Source organism: Leuciscus leuciscus, assembly GCF_965113295.1.
Source record: "Leuciscus leuciscus genome assembly, contig: HAP1_SCAFFOLD_389, whole genome shotgun sequence".
Classification (NCBI taxonomy): domain Eukaryota; kingdom Metazoa; phylum Chordata; class Actinopteri; order Cypriniformes; family Leuciscidae; genus Leuciscus; species Leuciscus leuciscus.
Genome location: NW_028118350.1, coordinates 3,034 through 24,908, shown reverse-complemented (window position 1 = coordinate 24,908; position 21,875 = coordinate 3,034). Strand labels below are relative to the sequence as shown.

At 37.9% G+C, this 21,875-nt stretch overlaps 1 protein-coding gene across 1 annotated transcript; it reads left to right on the top strand.

Annotated features, from left to right (window-relative positions):
- Positions 1 to 1,708: 1,708 nt before the first annotated feature.
- On the top strand, positions 1,709 to 6,910 carry LOC309491627 (uncharacterized protein; the record flags this gene model as incomplete). The annotated part of the gene is made up of 4 exons (XM_082190683.1): positions 1,709 to 3,045; positions 4,236 to 4,427; positions 6,351 to 6,467; positions 6,870 to 6,910. The coding sequence occupies exons 1-4, from the start codon at positions 2,940 to 2,942 to the stop codon at positions 6,908 to 6,910; spliced, it is 456 nt and encodes a 151-aa protein (XP_082046809.1). The 5' UTR covers positions 1,709 to 2,939.
- Positions 6,911 to 21,875: the final 14,965 nt, after the last annotated feature.

Below are 21,875 nucleotides of genomic sequence, written 5' to 3'. Positions count from 1 at the left end.
TCATGCATCCTTTTTTATCAACACTTGAATGTCAGTAAGTTTCATAAAGGCAACATTTTAAACAAAATAGTTGAGGAAATCACATTTTTGTCAAAGACTAGGCCTTGATCAGATCCAGAACGATGATCAAAACACAGGTGGAGATCGAGTCCAACACCCCCAAAGCTTCACAGTCGTTTTCTCTTCATGGGTTAGGTCTACACTTCATTTCATTTGGAAACATTAAGTTTTGATTTACAAGCTGTTTAATGTTTGATATTACATTATTTTACATTTGAGTGAGCAATCGTCTATCACTTGTTTCAGCTTCTTCTTCTCCTGTGTTTTGATCCAGAGATTCTGTACTAGAAGATGTGTCATAGCGCCCCCTACCGTATACCAGTGAAAACATGGATAGCTGGAAAATTCAGTCAATGGTGGGGAAAAGTTAAAGTAAATATGTACACTACCAGTGGACTAGCCGACACAAAAATTCAGATACGCAGAATTAGAAACATATCTGTTTTATATCAATATTTTAATCAATATTTTCAAACAAAGTTTCATAAGACTGTATATGAAAAACGATGTAAAAAAAAAAAGTATATTTAATAGGCTACTCAATCAAAAGAGTTAAAACAACTACAAGCCAAGTATACTTTTAATAATTCAAATTTTAAGTATATCTCGATCAAAAGATTGAGTACAAGTATAGGCCAAATATACTTGGACTTTTCTCTCAGTATAAGTCAAGTACACTTAAGTGTAATTAAGTATATTTCTGAGAAGTATATAAAAAGTAGACTGAAAGTATACTTTCTTATTTTTAGTTTAAAAGAAGTATACTAATAGAACACTTGAATAAACTTCTTTTTCGTAAGGGTAGTCATAATGACGTTTGAGATATCTTTAACTTTCATTCTGCCTAGTCAAAACTGAATTACAGATATCTTGAATGACACAAGTCACAATTACGTTACAGATATCTTGAATGACAATTCCAACTATCCAAAATGTAATTACGACTAGTCAGAAAGACGTTGTTGATATCTACAATGTTAATTCCGGATAGTCAAACTAAGCGTTTAAATGTTAAAAGGGCTTCCCATACATCTCTCTGATTTAGTTTAAAATATCTGAATTTCTTTTCTTAAGATGACTGAAAGTCTTACAGGTTTGGAACTATATGAGGGCGAGTAAATTATTACATTTATTTTTTTCCAAAAAAGCAGCAGCAGCTGTGGCGTCACAGGCTGCGCGAGATCCCTATGACGTCACTGAGTTGTTCAGGTCAGCAGCGATTATCAGAATCAGTCAAATAGAGTCTACACAGCTCGTTGAGATTCAGAATCTGACAGAATACGGTGTCATTTAATATATATACAATATAAATTGAGTTACTTTGACGGAATCTTCAGTTCAGGTGATCATAACAGTAGTTCAGTAGAGTCACTAGCGGACGAAGAGTACAAACGCAGTCTACAACTGTAAACAACAGGCCGAGACAGTGTCAATCTGATATCATATCATGTCTCCAAACTGCCCACTGGACCTGAGAGTCCCTTTGGAGGACCACCCAACAGGTACTGAGTTAATATACATCATTCAGAACTAACACATACTTAAGTAAGGCCGGGGTAATGTATGGCGACTGGCGAGGCGGTTGTTATAGCGCCTGAATCTGCCTGAAGGGGCTGTTATTTTGCTATAACAACCGCCTCACTATACACTATAATTGTATTGATAGGATTTTGCTGGAAATTACCATTTGAACTCACCATTAAAAGTCTCACCTCCGAGGCATCCTAATCTACATTTCATTCCCTCATCCCTCACCCCCTCTCTCTCATACTCAGATCACCTGAATTCACCCAAGAAAATATATAGTTTAATGTGAATGATTATCATCGAGTATTATACATACTTAGTATCATTTGAAATGTCATAAGTGCGACTGGTACAAATGCCTAATTTCCAAATAAGTAAAACAAAAGGTAATAAGGTTTTTAAGAATTTAGGGATTACTGGCACATAAGAAAGGTGGTCTCCTGGCAAATGGTCTCCTACCCCCAAAAAGTGCAACCTCTGAATGCAAATTTCCATTGTTAGCACATGTTTCCATGTGAAAGAGGTTGTGTCTATATAATGGAATGTAGCAAAGGGTTCGGGGCCTTTCTGTACTTCAGATTAGCCTGAAGAGTAAGACTCTCAGCTTCATGTATAACGTTGGGTTTGCATCTCTTCTCTTTAATCCAGAGCATTTGATGTTTTGTATCGATTATCTTTGAATTGATTATGAAATTGGCATGATACATTTACCTGACATAATAAATTGTTACATTTGATTATTCTGACTGACTTTGACATTATTTTCATTAAAGAGTTAAAAGGAATAGTCAAACATTCGCTCACATTTAATGATGCACAGATATCATTAAAACCTTTTCATTTATTGAGTCAGATGAAATAACGAGAAAATACAAATGAGAAAATGTATTGCATTTAATCAAAAAATACTTTGCCTCGAGAAAAGACAGTAACACGAAGAGACCTTCCGCGCTGGTCGGATGCCGGACTTTGGGCCGACCGAGCGCGAGCCTACAGTTACAATCGCAAAATATCCTTTAATCTGCCAGGAAAAACTGTGACTCAAACTGTGACACAACAAAGAAATGTCCATATGGAAATAGCTCTAAGATAATACAAGTCAGGACTTTAAAGTCATGTTCAGTTAAATAGACAAAATTATGCTGTTCTTCAACATTTTTTAAAGATTTTTTGCATCTGCACAAATTTGTTAGATCGGAAATCCCAACATGGCGGTCATATGCAACTAGCCCATTTCTCTAGTGTTCTTGGAACATGAACTAGTGAATCATTGAGCTGTAATCTGTGCTAATAAAACAGACGTTTCTAATCAATATTTGTTGTTTGCAGAAAAACAGGCAAAAAGGAAGAACATGTTCAAGAGAGGATGGAAGGCTCTGAAACAGTCCATCCAAACCAAAACCAAAGTGCATCCTTTTGTGGCTGAGCAGGAATCACAGGTTTATCCAGACACAGATGGTGAGTCTCCAGTTATAACCACCCTGATTCATGGCCATTTCAGCCTGATGTTTCTGGTGTTAGTCTTCATTTTTCCGTCTCTACTCCGGTTGGCTCCTCAAATATGCAGTAAAAAAAAAAAATTAAACACACAAAAAAACATATTTATGTAGTAAAGTCTGATATTTGAGAAACATCACTAACTTGGTCAGTTTTTTAAAAAACATTTTTACTAAACTGTACTGTAAATGTTTCTTATGGTGTGACATAACAAAAAACTAAGAACATTTTCAATAAATACGAGACAGGCTTTGTTGTCATCCTTTCAAAACTGCTGAAAATCACACCATTTTAAGATGAGTGAAGATTGAAATCAAAAGATTGAAGTCTTTTAAGATTCTTTAAATGGATATTTATATTTCTATTATTTCTGTGCTATATTTAATTTTTAAAATTTGCGATATTTACATATTTGTATATTTATAGTAGTCTCTCTGCACTGGTGTCTGCACAAACTCGCTAGATCGGAAATCTAAATGGCGCCCATATGCAACTAGCCCATTTCTCTAGTGTTCTTGGAACATGAACTAGTGAATCATTGAGCTGTAATCTGTGCTAATAAAACAAACGTTTCTAATCAATATTTGTTGTTTGCAGAAAAACAGGCAAAAGGGAAGAACATCTTCTGGAGAGGATGGAAGGCTCTGAGAAAGTCCATCCAAACCAAAACCAAAGTGCATCCTTTTGTGGCTGAGCAGGAATCACAGGTTCATCCAGACACAGATGGTGAGTCTCCAGTTATAACCACCCTGATTCATGGCCATTTCAGCCTGATGTTTCTGGTGTTAGTCTTCATTTTTTCTTCTCTACTCCTGTTGGCTCCTCAAATATGCAGTAAAAAAAAAGAAAATGAAACACAAAAAAACATATTTATGTAGTGAAGTCTGATATTTGAGAAACATCACTAACTTGGTCAATAAAAAAAATAAAAAAAGTTTTACTAAACTGTACTGTAAGTGTTTCTTATGGTGTGACATAACAAAAAACTAAGAACATTTTCAATAAATACGAGACAAGCTTTGTGGTCATCCTTTCAAAACTGCTGAAAATCACACCATTTTAAGATGAGTGATGATTATATGTCCCTTATTGCAATACTCAACTGTCCTTTAAGATATTTTGAGATAAATACACATCTTCTTTTATGCCAGGTCCCTCCAAGATGGAGCAAACGCCGGACACAAATCCTGTGGATCATGACATGATGATGTGCCTGCCAGGACAGGTCTGTGAAGATCTGTGTGTGCCAGGTCCATCCAAGATTAAGAAAACACAGCATGCAGATCCTGTCGTTCCTAAACTGCCGCCTGTGCCAGAGCCCTCCAGTTGTGATCTGGATGACAGTGAGTCATTATTACCTTTGTTTCATGATACTAGTGCAAAATGCCCATGCAAAATCAGTTTTTGTGTGTGTTTTTAGTGTAATTGTTGGTTTGGTGCCCGTGAAAGAGACTGTGAACGCATTGAATTCAGGGAGCAGGCTAGGTTACTACAAATGATGGCCGTGAATAAAATATAATATTCAGAAGTAAACAGTGTAGCTGACATATCAGAATGTTTATTTTTAAACCACAACCTTCTTGGGGCTTCTTTGACCGATATATTTACCGATATCTTTAGCATTTCCAATCAACAACGTCAAACTTGGCACTGCACTTACTCGTGCCAGTAGCGAGACACCTGTCAAGTTTGAAATCCATCGGACTAACGGTTTGAGAGATATGCGAATAACAGACACAGACAGACACACAGACAGACAGACGTTTCTGTAATTTATAGGTAGACTAGTGCAAAATGCCCGTGCAAAAGTTTTTGTGTGCAAAATCAGTTTTTGTGTGTGTTTTTAGTAATTGTTGGTTTGGTGTGTTTGAGTGCTCATTGTTACAATTGCACAGCAAAAGTTCAGTGACATTTTTATTTGTGCATGGTTGAAAGCAAATACTGATACTGACATAATGACATGCAATAAATGTGGAACATTGAACTACATGATTTAGGGAGCAGGCTACACAGGGAACTCCAAGCTACTTAAGCTCCACTGCTTTCTTCGACCCTCTCTGTGAGGGTCAAAAGCCAGAGTGGCTAGAGCGGCAAAAGCCAGTGTGTGCTTCTTTTACCGATATATATTTACCCATATTTTTTGCATTTCTAATCCAAACAATGTCAAACTTGGCACTGCACTTTACTCATGCCCGTAGCGAGACACCTGTCAAGTTTGAAATCCATAGGAATAACGGTTCGAGAGATATGCGAATAAAACACACACACACACACACACACACACACACACACACACACACACACACACACACACACACAGACAGAAAGACGTTCCCGTAATTTATAAATAGATATAATATACAGAAGTAAACGGCGCAGGTGCAAAATCAGTTTTTGTGTGCATTTTTAGTAATTGTTCTTTTCTTGTCCCCATCTATTGAACCAGAAACAAACACACGAAAAATGAACCACAAGATATTTGCTTTTAACAGTAGCAACTGGAGTCTAGCAACCAGAAAATTTTACATTTTCACACACACACACAGACAGACAGACAGACACACAGACGTTTCTGTAATTTATAGATAGATTTCTGCCATCTGTTATTTTCTACTTTTCTACTAGGCTTTAATTCTGATCCTCTGACATCACGTAAAGTAACTTCTTGTAGCTGATTTGCAGCAGATCAGAAATCAAAAGATTGAAGTCTTTTAAGATTCTTTAAATGGATAATTTTATTTCTATTTGATATATTTCTGTGCTATATTTTATTTTTAAAATTTAAAAGGTTATATTTACATATTTGTATATTTACAGTAGGCATAATTGGTCCAGGAATCAGACATTGTGTATGTTCATGCACCATGAGTCCGCGCTAATTTTCTCTTCATGTTCAGTAAAGTGAGCCAAATGAAATGAAAGCCAAATGAAGCCTGGAAATGTATGTTTTGTTTTTAATAAAAGATCAGATAAAATAAGAAAAATAACTTTATCGTTGAATTGGAATCACCAGGCTCCACCCTCGTAATCGTGATAATAGTGAAATAAAATGACTATTAATATTGTGAAATAATATGTTGGGACATTTATGCAGGCATTAAACAGAAGTCGGGTGGATAGCGTGGACAATTCCCATTAATTTAGATTTGTAACATTACAGATAAGATTTGAATAGTAAAATGTAAGTTATGTCATTATATCATTGCTTAATTTGACGTCAGAGATGGGTCTAATAGTTGTTTTCATTTGTTTTTTCTTCATTTCAGAAAAAGTTACAGAACATAGGAAGAGCCCTGTTGTGGAGCCTTTTATTCCTCCAGCAGATCCAGCTCCTGAACCATCGTCACCTGCTCCAGATCACTCCGGCGTCAAGCCAAATAATGGTAAATCATTATTTCTCCAACATTATTTTAAACAGTATTATCTTGTTTTCCACTCAAAATAAGGCTTGTTTTTACAGAATCTTAAAATTATTTCCCCTATTATAATATTATTTTCTCGACCAGCGCTGACATTTTTTAAATAAAACAATGGATCTAGCAACAGACATTCTACTGACTATAAGTAACTTTTCAACTACATGTCAACTTATTCTAACCTCTAATGAGAGTTAGTAGACATGTAGGTGCAATGTTACTTATAGACTTATAGAATGTCTTAAAGGGACCAAAATAAAGTGAAACCAAAGTAACAATTTGATGTGACCACTGACATTGATAATTAATATTATAAAAAAATAAATAAAACAAAAACAGTTTTTGATGTCTAAAATGTTCCATCCTCAGGCCTCTGGACAACTGTTTCCACATGTTCTTCGAGTCTTTGAGTTCTCTAAACGTGGAAAAGAAATTGTATCCAGAGTATTTGGAAGGTGTTCCACGTCACCTAATTGATGGCAAAAGGTAAATCTTACTGAATTGTCCAGAGAATTGCAAGTGTTCCACGAACACTCAAATTTGATGCAAAAAGGTAAATCTTACTGAATGTACATTTTGCTCATGCATGCATACAAACACTTTAAAACAATTTACAGATGTTTAATCTTAGTACAGGTTGCCTCAGATGCTTGGATAGCAAGATTGACAACTGATTGCTATCTTATATTGTAGTTGTCAAAACCTGAATGTGTTGAGTTGTTAAGCAAGATTACTGTAGTTAACTACACCGTAGAAGCATTAGTATAATGTGATCAACAAATAAGCCAAGAGGCACCAAAATAACTTGAGCTGAAAAGGCTCTTTTGAACGCATCTAAAAAGATCAAAGAATAGACATTTCAAAATAATGTTTTCTTCAGATTTTTAGCCAGACTAACCTTCTGTCTGCTTCTCTCTCTAGCCTGGAATCCGAACCTCTCAGTTACAGAAGTGGCGAAATAGAACATTCAAGAAGAATTAGATTCTAGATTCCCACTTATGCTCCCTCATCATACTCTATACACTGGTTGAACATCCTAGAAAATTCACTCTGGTTATGGAGTATCCGAACCCTGCGAGACCTTGAAGGACGCAATTTCTCGTAGACCTTGGTCTGACATGTTTTCACGGCCATCATGGCACAGGCTGTGATAGCAGTGAGAGTCTGCTACGAACATGGTGTTTTCCATAGTGACATTCATGCGAAGAATTTCCTGTTGATGAAAATACCAGCTCAAGCTGATAGACTTTGGCTGCGGTCAGCTATTAAATTGGAATGGCTACGAGAGCAACACTTACAGGTGAGATAAATTGAGTGTGAAGTGAGAAACTGAGGACTTACTAATTATTTGATGATGCTTAAAAAAAAAGCTCAACAATGTGCAAATGTCTTTCTTACAGAGCTCGACACCCCCCCCCCCACCCCCCACGCCCTCACACACCCCCCCCCGATTCCACGCCGTCCCAGCAAATGTCTGGTCTCTAGGAGTGTTGCTGTACGAGTTGTCGAACGAATGTCTTCCTTTCATAGTGCAACGGAAATCACACAAGCCAAAGTTACATTTCAAAACCCCAACTTATCCGAATGTGAGTGAATAATGATGATAACATTGATACACACACATAAAGCAAACGATTTGTACAGAAAGTAAAAAGGTTGTAGTGTGTCAGAATTTTTATATATAGCTCAACGTATAGCGAGAGCAGTTTTCAAAAATGCCAGGTCACATGGTCATGACTAACCAGTTCTCTCCTTATTAAAATGTGTACAGACTGCAGGGATCTGATTAGACAGTGTCTAAACCCGGATCCATCTAAACGCCCCAGTTTAGAGCAGATATTTCAACATCCATGGTTTGATCTTGCACTAAACTAGATTGGAGAAGTTGAGGAGATTCACTCGATCAGTTTCAGGTGTGAGGAAGTGTAACAGGCAGAGTAGGATTAAATTCTGGATTATTTGTAGTGAGATTTTCAAATTTGTGTTCATTGTAATGTTCTTGTTATAGTCAAATCACCTTCATTTATATAGCGCTTGATACTATACAGATTGTTTTAAAGCGGCAGTCCTGTAGTAAACAGGAAAATAACAGAATAAGTAAACCAAACAGAATTCAATTCTGTTCTAGCTCTAAAAAAACATTCATGAGTCGACTTGTTCATATACTCTTTGTTTTGGATAGGAAATAACATACTTGCTGAGAGCTCTGAGATCGAGACTTGACCCGAAGCCAGAAGTCCAACACCAACCTGACAGAAACTGTCCACGTCTGAGCAAGAACGTTTATTTTGTTTAACGTGTTTATATTTTATTTAACATTTGTATCTCTTGAATAGGCCTTTATCACAAAACAATAGAACGGCGGAAGTAGCCGTGAAGCAGTGTACTGCGTCTTCCGGTTATTGCGTTCACCATGGCTGCCTGTTATCGCTGGACTACTTCGCTCTCGCATCTCCCAAAAGTTGGTCAAGACGATGTGGTGCGACTCGTGAATGAACACTCCAAGGTAAAATCTTCCAAGCTGGAGAAAGGATACAAGTTCTTCTACGAGAATTTTATCTTTAATTATAGAGGTAAGTGGCTCGAATTCTGTTGGCGAGTTCTCGCTGATTGCTAGCTTGTTATGTTTAATAAGCTAATCGTCAGCTTGTTAGATAGGTTCAAATACAGCCAAAAAAAGGTATCCTATTGAATAGTTAGAACAATGTGACTGATTATTAATGCTATTAAGATATTTTGGCTTTCACTTGTGTATGTCAGTGTCAGTGATTATTAAACTTTTGCCTGAGGAGCCCAAATGGCTCTAGCTAACGTTAATGGCGCGAAGTTTGGATGGTCACTTTGGCTACATTAATGTTCCGAAATGCCATTGTGGCTGTTTAAGAATCACAGGTTAAAGGGATAGTTCACTTTGAAATTAATTTTTGGTATGTTTTAGCTTACCTCAAGGGCATCCAAGATGTAGGTGTCTTTTTATTCGCAGTAGTTTAAATTTTTATATTTTTAGGTCAAACCGTTCTTGTCTGTCAGTCATATAATGCAGGTCGATGGTCACTGTCTCAAAACACAAGCACAGAGTCCAAATTAAAACAATTCCCCGTCGTCCAAATTAAACAATTCCCCATCGTAAGTACACATTGATGGCCTAAGACACGAAACGAGCGGTTTGTGTGAGAAAACGAACAGTATTTATATCGTTTTTACCTCTTATACGCTGCCATGTCGAAGTGATCTGATCTGACGTGTACGCAGACTGGTGCATAGATATATACACTAGATGTCACCTTAAAGACATTCGTTCCAATGAACTGCCGTAGACAAGACGACATCTAGTGTGTATATATCTATGCACCAGTCTGCGTACACGTCAGATCAGATCACTTCGACATGGCTGTGTATAAGAGGTAAAAACGATATAAATACTGTTCGTTTTCTCACACAAACCGCTCGTTTCGTGTCTTAGGCCATCAATGTGTACTTACGATGGGGAATTGTTTAATTTGGACGACGGGGAATTGTTTTAATTTGGACTCTGTGCATGCTCTTTGAGATAATGACCATAGACCTGCATTATATGACTGACAGACAAGAACGGTTTGACCTAAAAATATCAAAATTGAAACTACTGCGGAAAAAAAGACACCTACATCTTGGATGCCCTTGAGGTAAGCTAAAACATACCAAAAATTAATTTCAAAGTGAACTATCCCTTTAAGCGAATATCGTTTATTATCTTTATGAGCGCTGTCTCTGTGCTGTGGTGCGGTCGGAAACCAGATTGAAAATTGTCAAAGTATCCATTCGAATTTGTTCAGCTGATTTAAGACAACTTTTTCAATGATCTTGCCTATGAAAGGAAGATTTGAGATCGGTCTATAGTTGCTTAATATGGTCTTATCCAGATTGCTCTTTTTCAGGAGGGGCTTGACAACTGCAGTTTTCAGGGAGTTTTCCAAACTCCCAGAGAGAAGTGAGGCACTTACCACTTCTAAAAGATCTGCTTCTAAACTGTTTAACACACTTTTGAAAAAAGATGTGGGAAGTGTGTCAAGGGCGCATGTTGATGTTTTAAGGTGCTGTACGGTTTCTTCCAAAATTTTGCCATCAATTTCTTTGAAATCAGACATAGTAACTACTAGGGATGTCCCGATACCACTTTTTCACTTCCGATACGATACCGATGCCGCAGCTTTGGCTATTTGCCGATACCGATATCAATCCGATATTTTTATTTTATTCTTAAAATTTTAATTAACTTTAACTTTATTCTAATCTGAATTATAAATAATTTATTTCTGTATAAAATAATACTACTTTTAAAAACACATTTGATTTTCTTTTTTAATCAATGTAGAATGTGTAAATTAAAAATAAACAGATTAGTGCTCTGTTTTAGGACAAGAAATGAAAACCAATGCAATATGATGAATGTCCAAAAGATGAGATCATTTTTGCTTTTAAACAGCGTGTGTGTGTCTGTGTGTGTGTGATTTTGGTTGAGTGACAGTTACAGTTTGACAAAAGCACAATGTTGTGTTTTACACAAATATAAGTAGGCTAAACACTTTTTGCAGTTTTAATGATGTCCTGTATGAAAATGACGGAGTATGTTTTTATGTTTCCACTGTTCGATGGCGCCCGTGCCTCTCTCTCTCTGACACACACACACACACACACACACATTCCAGCATTGCAATCTTGACATCGCAGCCTCTTCATTTTGCTGCATTCACACCAAACGCGAATAGAGCGTCAAATTCGCGTCTAGTTCGATGATTGAACAGTTTGAATCCATTCGCGCGTCCAAAGCGAATAGGACGCGCCGCGCGCGTATAATGATAAAGCGAGCATTTGAAGCGATATAGACGCGCGTTCAGAGCTAAGGCAGGGCTACAGATTAGGTGTCCCTAAAGAACCCGCATATGTCTATACGCGAGTTTATTTTTATACCGTGTATTCTATGTGTAAATTCATGCACCCCTAATAGGTATTGGATCATAGGTATCGGATCATTTTTTTTCTCCCCTCCGATCTCCGATCTAGCGTTTTGGGCCAGTATCGGCACGATACCGATGCCGTGGATCGGATCGGGACATCCCTACTTAATACATGGCTGCAAAAAACCTGCAATATAAAAGGAGTGAACTTCATTGACAACTTCAATCTTTTCTGGAGTCAGAGACAACTGTTTCATCGGGATGGCCCTCACCCAAACAAACTTAGTTCAAGAGTGTTAAAGGACAATATCTACTTCTCCCTCAATCATCCTTCTGCAGTGTGTGCCAATCTGAACGGCACACACACACCTGGACACAGTATGAATGACCACGGGACTTCACTTCAGCAGCAAAATGGACATGCGGTTGACATATCACACAAGGACAATGATAACACCACTCCGCCACAACAACCTCTGCTCACGGACACAATCTCAGCTGAGCCCTGCCCACAGAGCTCACCACAGACAGACACATTAGAACTGCTCCAAGATTCAGCACCCAAGGACGACTTCGTTTTTCGGTTCGGTTTGAATATCGTTATACCCCTACCTGCCACTGAAGCTAGATCTGTGTCTGTCAAGAAGAGATGCTTAAATGAGAACACTAGTGTACTATTTATGAAGGCAAAAGTGTGTTAAACATACCAAGCTTAACACCAAGCATATCTGCTGACTCTGTTGGTTTTCTCCTTGATTCTTTTAACTGAAAAGTTAAAAATGTAATTGATGATATTGCTCCTGTTAAAGTCAGGAAGAAGAGTGGCAGACAAAAAGCACCTTGGAGAAACTCAACAGCAGTGCAAACGGTACATGTATTCGTACTGAACGTACGTTTGGTGCATGGATTTACACAGAGAATACACGGTATAAAAATAAATAAAACTCGCGTGCACATTATTTATAGGCCGCTGTACGTGAGCTGTATCGTTCAGTTTCGTTCCGATAAACGGGGCACTAATTTTTCTTTTGCTCAATATGTTCAACGTTAATAAAAGGTCTTCTTCCTGACTTTAACAGGAGCAATATCATCAATTACATTTTTAACTTTTGAGTTAAAAGAATCAAGGAGAAAATCAACAGAGTCTGCAGATATGCTTGGTGTTAAGCTTGGTATGTTTAACACACTTTTGCCTTCATAAATAGTACACTAGTGTTCTCATTTAAGCATCTCTTCTTGACAGACACAGATCTAGCTTCAGTGGCAGGTAGGGGTATAACGATATTCAAACCGAACCGAAAAACGAAGTCGTCCTTGGGTGCTGAATCTTGGAGCAGTTCTAATGTGTCTGTCTGTGGTGAGCTCTGTGGGCAGGGCTCAGCTGAGATTGTGTCCGTGAGCAGAGGTTGTTGTGGCGGAGTGGTGTTATCATTGTCCTTGTGTGATATGTCAACCGCATGTCCATTTTGCTGCTGAAGTGAAGTCCCGTGGTCATTCATACTGTGTCCAGGTGTGTGTGTGCCGTTCAGATTGGCACACACTGCAGAAGGATGATTGAGGGAGAAGTAGATATTGTCCTTTAACACTCTTGAACTAAGTTTGTTTGGGTGATGGCCATCCCGATGAAACAGTTGTCTCTGACTCCAGAAAAGATTGAAGTTGTCAACTTCAAAACGCTGGCCCAAAACGCTAGATCGGATATCGGAGGGGAGAAAAAAAATGATCCGATACCTATGATCCAATACCTATTAGGGGTGCATGGATTTACACATAGAATACACGGTATAAAAATAAACTCGCGTATAGACATATGCGGGTTCTTTAGGGACACCTAATCTGTAGCCCTGCCTTAGCTCTGAACGCGCGTCTATATCGCTTCAAATGCTCGCTTTATCATTATACGCGCGCGGCGCGTCCTATTCGCTTTGGACGCGCGAATGGATTCAAACTGTTCAATCATCGAACTAGACGCGAATTTGACGCTCTATTCGCGTTTGGTGTGAATGCAGCAAAATGAACAGGCTGCGATGTCAAGATTGCAATGCTGGAATGTGTGTGTGTGTGTGTGTCAGAGAGAGAGAGGCACGGGCGCCATCGAACAGTGGAAACATAAAAACATACTCCGTCATTTTCATACAGGACATCATTAAAACTGCAAAAAGTGTTTAGCCTACTTATATTTGTGTAAAACACAACATTGTGCTTTTGTCAAACTGTAAACTCTTGTCAAACTGTAACTGTCACCCAACCAAAATCACACACACACAGACACACACACACGCTGTTTAAAAGCAAAAATGATCTCATCTTTTGGACATTCATCATATTGCATTGGTTTTCATTTCTTGTCCTAAAACAGAGCACTAATCTGTTTATTTTTAATTTACACATTCTACATTGATTAAAAAAGAAAATCAAATGTGTTTTTAAAAGTAGTATTATTTTATACAGAAATAAATGATTTATAATTCAGATTAGAATAAAGTTAAAGTTAATAAAAATTTGAAGGAAACAAATATATTGATCTAAAATATAGCAAATTAATTTTAAATTCATTCAGGTTACCAAACATATCTCAAGGTCTTTTGAATAAAGTGTGGCAGTCTTTCATTATCAGCTGTTGTTGTGGACTATATACTGGAGAAGTATTTGTTCTCCATTTGAGTGAGATGTTTTTATGTGGCTAATTGAGCAAAGTGCTTCCATATATTTTATTATTAGTAGTATTAGTTCAAGAATAAAATAAAAATATCGGATTGATATCGGTATCGGCAAATAGCCAAAGCTGCGGCATCGGTATCGTATCGGAAGTGAAAAAGTGGTATCGGGACATCCCTAGTATTAAGCCCAAGCAACCGTGAAAACCTGTTTGTTCCTCTTGCTGGGAGTGGTCCACTGATGAATGTTTGAACTTTCAGTCTTTTAAGTGTTTCAAAAAGTTCATTGAAATCCTTCTTAAGGAGTTCTGACTGCTCTTTATGAATATCATTCTTCCCCACATGAATGATGAGTCGATTTGCAGTCTTATGTTTCATCAGAATGTTCTGAAGTTCCCTGTTTATATCAGAAGTTGTTGCTTGTGGAAGGCAGCATGTAGTTGTATCCCTGCCGCTAATGTTTCTGATTATGGAGTCTCCCACTATCAGAGTCCTGGGCTCGGCTGCGCTCTGAGCTGAGTGCCGCTGTCTGCTCGACCTTGAGCGCCAGTTAGCATCAGTGTTAGCTACAGGCTGATTCAGTCTGTGTTCGATCACATTCATCACGTTTGGGGATTCCTCATTTACATTCATTAGTACTTGAAATCTGTTCTCAAGATGTATAGGCGGTGGTAGGAGACCAGTGTTTGCTATCCTTGTCAGAGTTGTATCTGGGGTAGAGGATGCTACTGCGGTAATATGTGAGGCTCGTGACAATCTGATGTCTCGAGTGCCTTTGGGTCTCGCTCCCTGTTTGTGCCATCGATTTGTAAGTCGATCGGCTTGTTTCTCTACCTGTTGAGGAGCACTAGTTTCATGGGACTCACCGGCTATATGCTGAGGGTGTCCATGACGAAGCTCTGTTGTATGTTCCGTCTGGTTTGGTGGTCCCGTACGTAACTTTGTTTCAAGAAGTTAGTGCAGCAAGTAGATTCTTGAACCAGAAGAGGCATTTTCTCTCTTATCCTTATGAGTGTAGGCAGTTGTGTTTTCCTTTCCCCGGAATGTAAGCTGGTTGGGTAAAAGAATTCTGCGTTTTTGTAATAATCCAAACTTTGTCGTTTGAGCACTGTGCTGATTTGCTGAAGTTAAAATTAGGTGATAAAAGGAAATAAAATATGAAAATATGGGAGAGATAAAATGTAAAAGCGATAGAGCAAAGCGCGGAGCAGTTAGCAAGAGGGTCCAAGCTGAGCAGGAAGTTCCTCTCCTTTCCTTTCCTTTCCTTTTAAGAAGTTTCTTAATAAAGACATGGAACTCTCATCACGGTAAAATGCAATGAACGAGCATCGCTCTTTTACTTTCGTTTTCAACAACGTAATTTTCTTCAGGGAAAACCAATCAAGGAAAACATATCAGGGCTCGACAGTTAAAGGGTTAATTTAGTGATGATGTAAGCTGCTCATCCCAAATAAGGGGAGTGGCAACGCTACTAGCGTCCACAGTGTTTTCCTCATGATGTGCCGGGGAAGAGAAACACCTGTGTTGCATTAGCAATCAGGGATCAAAGCCATAAAGGTATGATGTATTTGTTGTTTGGGAGGGCTTTTTGTGCGTGCTGCTGAGTTCTTTGCCGAGGCTGCCGTGCCGGGACGTGGGTTGGAGATAGACGCGTGCGACTGGGAGGGATATTTTGTTGGGGGTTTTTCCCTGAAAGTTTGGCGGCCGCCATCGATTTCGTTGAATGCGTGAACCCACGTCCGGTAGTGGGTAAGGAAGCCAGCAGAACACTTTCATTTTTAATGTTATTGATGTGTGTCTTGGTCTTGCTATGTTCGCCGGGGAGGCTTTAATTTATGTGTGTGATTACCGGTCCCCCGGCGCTATTTGTGTGCAAAGTGAGCGCGTGTGAGTAAGGGGGTAGGAGAGCAGGTTACCTCCCATATGACTCTTATACTGTATAGCTATTGACGACGGCTATGTATTTAGCGTGAGTGGTATTGATGGTATGTCCTGATATTTGGTGTGTATTTATTGGTGTGGTATTTAAGTGATTTATATGACTTTGTATGAGGTTTGCAGTGCAATGAAATTATGCGTGTTATAGGTGATCACATGAATTGATTTAATGCATGTATTTAACAACCTTGGTAACCTTGTGCCGAATATATTGTCCTGTTTGATTGATGCTTTATTTATCTTTAAGCTTACTGATTAAATGTTATCATTAATTACAAATACATGATTAGAATGGTACCTGTTATTGCATCAACCTGCTGTCCCCCCCTGGGTTTTAATACTATGCTTGTTCAAAAATAAAATTGTTATATTTATATCTAAGAACTTGTGTATTTGAGTGTTTTCCTTGGGTATTGAGCCACAGAAAATCATTGGTCCAGTAGAGAACCTGTAGATCACTCTACAACAGTGGGGTGGTTACAATAACAATTAATTAATAAAGAAAAAATATGCGATTTAAAAAGACCATTTCGAGTCTTGACTCAATTTCGACCAAATACATAACGTTAGCAAACTGTTACTGCGGTTATGGGATAGCTTACATTAACGTTACAGCACGTTATCGTTGACGTTAGCTCACTTTAACGTTAATAAAAACCTTTTCTACTTTACCTCTCTGGATCTTTGGGGAATCTATGAAATGCTAGTTGATTGGTTGTACACTGGTAGTTGTTGCAGTCGATGGCAGAACACTGTTTTCTTTGTTTCCAATTATTTCCAGACATAATGTTAATGCTGTATATGGTAGTTGTACTAACGGTAAAGCCGTTGGTTCAGTCCAAAATGGCGACAGCGCAACAGCAGCGCCATCTAGCGATTGTTGTCAAAACTGCAACGGAGTTTCGCCTCTTGGTACTTCTATACTCTTTGCTCATACTGGCGGTTTAGTTTCAAAGTAGCCTATCATTCTTTTCAACATTCCTTATTTGTATATTGAAAAAATATTTACACTCTCAAAGTCTCATTTAATACAGTTTTAATTTTTCAGTGTAAATTATTTAATTTGATTGGTAACAGCCTAGTGTCTTATAATTTTAATTTAATAGATTGATTAAATTTAAGAATTTGAAATGAACAATGAACTGAACAAAAAATTATTCTGAGTGTTTTCAAACAGTGATGTAATGAAACATTGACAATTTATGTTTGAAGGGAGTAAAGCCTCTGATTAGCCTATTAAGGAAATGTAATTCTGCCAAAAGAAGAACTTTTATTTTAAATAAAATAATGTTCATTTTAAATCAGCCTACTTCAGTGTGATATGCTACCATATTATCATGCTTAACACTAAGAATTTGAATAATTGTATTGTGATAATTATTGTGATAATAATAACTGTATTATTTTACTGTATATACATTTTAAAATATTGCTGATTACTTACAAAGCACTAAATGGTTTAGCTCTGCAGTACTTGAGCGAGCTCTTAACGCATTATAGTCCTTCACGTCTATTGCAATCTCAAAATTCCGTCCAGTTGATAATACCTAGAATATCAAAATGGACTGCTGGCGGTAGATCCTTTTCCTATTTAGCAACAAAACTTTGGAACAGTCTTCCTAACATTGTCCGGGAAGCAGACACACTCTGTCAGTTCAAAGCTAGATTAAAAACACATCTCTTTGACCTAGCATACACATTATAGACTTTTATAATTCTATTATGCTGCATAGATTAGGCCAGCCGGAACCGGGAACACTTCCCATAAATCCTGATGTACTCGTTACATCATAAGAAGAATGGCGTCTACGCTAATATTAGTCTCTCTGTTTATACCGAGGTTTAACGCAGTCCACCGGATCCAGGCCGTATCCAGATCTGATGAAGGACCAGCGCCTGGACACGACGACAACGCAGTCCTGAAGTGTCAACCAGTCTCTCCGTTTCCTGAAGTGAGGTGGATCCCGGTCGTATCCAGATCAGATGGTGGATCTCCACCTGGACCCTAACCATGACACATCCCTGAAGTGCCAGCCTCATCAGCCCTGTGAAGGCCTCATCGACACAACCAATCTGACTTCTGACCTGTAATGCTGCCTGGATCATAATCATACACTGTTCGCTCGTTGGCCAGAGGAGAACTGGCCCCCGACTGAGCCTGGGTTCTCCCAAGGTTTTTTTCTCCATTCAATGACCTGATGGAGTTTTGGTTCCTTGCCACTGTTGCCTTGGCTTTCGGCTTGCTTAGTTGGGGACATTTAATATTCAACAATATTATTGATCTGCCTTATTAAGGGTGGACGACGATGCAATTTTCTTCTAGAAACAAACTTTGTTGTATTATTTTCATGTTATCAATGTGAAGCTGCTTTGATACTATCTGTATAGTAAAAAGCGCTATATAAATAAAAGTGACTTGACTTGACAAACGAGCAGGATTATGTGCCCCACTGTATATATATTTTGTATATATTAATGTATATGTAATGTGTATATATATATAATGTATATTATATATACATATAACATACATTATATGTATATATAATATATGTATAATATATGTATAATAATGTATATGTATGTAAGACTGAAAATACTGGTTGAGGCCTGATTTATGGGACAAAAGGGCCCTGCTGGCCAGAGCCATAGAGAGATAGAGTTGCGACACTCTTTGATGTCGCCGCTATGGCTGTCACGTGGTTCATGTAAGCCCCAATAGTTCCAAAACATACGCTGGCTGTCATGTTCTTCTATTGGACAGACAGCAGCGATTGCATTATTGAACGGTAAATATAAAATAAAACACACACCCAAGTACTTTTTCAGCTGTTATTGCATTATTGCATTTTGTTAATGTCAGTTTTGCATTTGGAGATAAGTTTTAGGCTATATTTTTGGAGGGAAAAGCTTAGTGTTCATGTTCGCATGGGTAGTAGCACTGGCTTTAGCGGCTCTAACTTAACTTTTCCATATCATTCATCTGATGATGGACGTCTCATGATATTTATTTTAGCACAACTGGGCGTATTAGGCTATTGATTCCTGTGATTTTGCTTAGGTCTGCCGTGGCGGTCCGTTCAGAATTCGCTTAGAAGCTAGCTCACTTCTTCTGATGAAAGTGGCCACCCCCAGGACCACAACGTGAAACATGATCATGTTAAGACTAAGAATATAATTTTAAGATTAAGCCATACACATATAATCAAAACTATAACAGATTAAAAACGAATTTACGCTTTTATGTTTGGGTATATAGGTAAGTGCAGAGTGAAGATTTTTCTCTATGGCTCTGGGTTAGTGTACAGAGTAGGCCAAGAGTAAGGGTAGCTGTAACTCAATCCAAGTAACTTAAGCAATTAACTAACAAAACACTTGTAACTTCTGTTACAGCTATTGAGACATCAATTAAGCATGGCTGATACAAATGAAGGTTTTCAAATAAAATATTTTTTATTAAACAATGACAGACAACAAAAATGTGTGCTTGTGTGTGAACAAGAAAATCAAAAACCAGGGGCAGGTGATCCATGAAACAGACCAGGGGTCTCATTTATAAAACTGTGCGTAGGAACCTTACTAAAAGTGTACGTGCGCCCGAAAGGCAAAAATGGCGTACGCAAAAAAATATTCAGACTTATAAAACCGTTCGTACGCCAGAAACTGCGCAGAATTCACTTTATAAATCCCAGTCAGCGGAAGATTGTGCGCATATGCGTCTCCACCCCGAAATAACCATATATGGAGCTTACAACGCCTAGTTTTACTATGCAGATCCTCATCTGCATATCATTTGCATATTATTATTCATCCACGTGATAACGTTTAACGGTACAAGACACATTACATTAATAAAAATCAAGTTGTTTGCCTATCCTTGCCTTGTTTTTGAATACATAAATCAAATAGTGTAAAATACATTTCAGAGAAAGTTTTCTCAATCTTTTCCACTGGCCGAATTGTATTTTTAATTGACTTATATTTTTAATGGAAACAGATAGGCCTTGGGCATTATTTGTACGAAACTATTTTCTCAGACAATCTGGTATTATCATGATAAGCAATTATCTTTGTGGTTAAAACATTAAAACACAACACGCCACAGGAAGTGTTCAAAAACATCGCATCCACAACAATATTTCTATTGATTGAATTTGAATATAATATAAAAGTACGAGTATTTCCTCTCTTAAAATGAGTACTTCCAGACTTTTTAGAGCCTGATGTTCCATGGATGTACTGGTGCATAAAGAACCTATAGATCATCACGTTTACTTTGTTAATGCACAAGAACCCTTAAGACCTAAAAGTCACACCAAGAATATGTCATTTCAAAAGAACCCTATAAAATAGTTCATATGATCCTGAACCTAAGAGTCAAACTATTTATGTTCTCCGAGACATTCTTCTGTTTGTTTGTTTGTTCATATAGAACAATCCAGAAAAATCTTAGATGTGGAAAAGATTATGTAATCAAAATGTGTCTGTTCTGTTCTGTGTGAGGTGTTTCTGTAGCTTTTATGATTGGTAATTACAGCTCTATAATTTAAAGAACATCTTAGTAAAGTCTTGCATGGCAGAGAGAGCGACTAAAGAGCAAGAACTGTCCGAATCTGTTCCAGGAACGCGTAACGAGAAGCAACTGTCCGGCTCCATCTCCTTGCAGCAGCAGTAGGATTCACCCGTGTCAACATCTCACGCACCCTGGACCGAGTAACAAGCACACCCTGTGTGCGCAACAGGGCTCTTATCATCTGAAACAGATTTTTTGAAAGGTTTCTAAATTGACACGAGATTCACAAAACAATGGCACACAAATGTGAATTAAATACAGCCTAAAGATAAAGACCACCAATTACCTCATTTCCAGAATTAGGATATTGGCTCTGAAGTTGCCTCACATGTTGTTCTAGTTCACCATCATCTATTGCAGACAGCATACTTCTAACAGGTATACCCATCAACTTTGACTTCTTGTACAGAAATGATGAGGAGCATCCCAGTATTTCAGCAGTTTTTGCAATTGTATGGCCTTGCTTCAGCAGAAATTCAATGTGTTCTCTGGTAACATCAATGGCTGGTCGGCCTTTTCTCCCTACAAAAAGAAAAAGTAATTTTTTTGTAATTTATATCAGCATACCAATTCTTATACATGCACTGAAATTGCATATAGTTAATAATAATAAACAGAGCAATTCCTAGAGGGTCCTCACCCCATCGGTGCTCTGGCCCTATATGAATAGGCCAGTAGGCTACACTGGAAATGGAGAGACTTGTGGAATTGCAAAAATATAGTATTTATTGCCGTGACCAGTGGACATAACAGTGGTGTAAGACCAATACATTAATGACTGCATAAATAAGCACATGGATACATAGCCTACAGTAAATCAATAAATATAAAGAATTGTTTCTAAACATAATTCATTTGTGTGAGGATATAAATTTTGTTTTAACATGATGCAACTGGAACAGGCTTTTTATTTCTTAGTTACTAGCCTTCCAGTTAGGTAAAAGATCGTTTCATGGTTTGTGTTTTTGCCGGGAGTCTGCTAGCTGTTTACCTTGTCATTCCGGAAGTAAACAAAGCTAACTGACTGCCTGCAAAATGGTTATACTGTTTTCCTACACTATTTGAGTATCGTAAGGACCCAACGGACGTTCTGGAGCTCTTGTAATGAGTGTTTTGAGTATCAGATTTCATACATCAGGTATGAATGTATATTTCATTGATCAGGTTTTTATAGCTCATATATGCAATTTAATGATAATTGACAGATTAAAAGCCACCAAAATCCTGTTGTGTCATATTTGTCATTTACATTAACATGAAAAATGTAAGT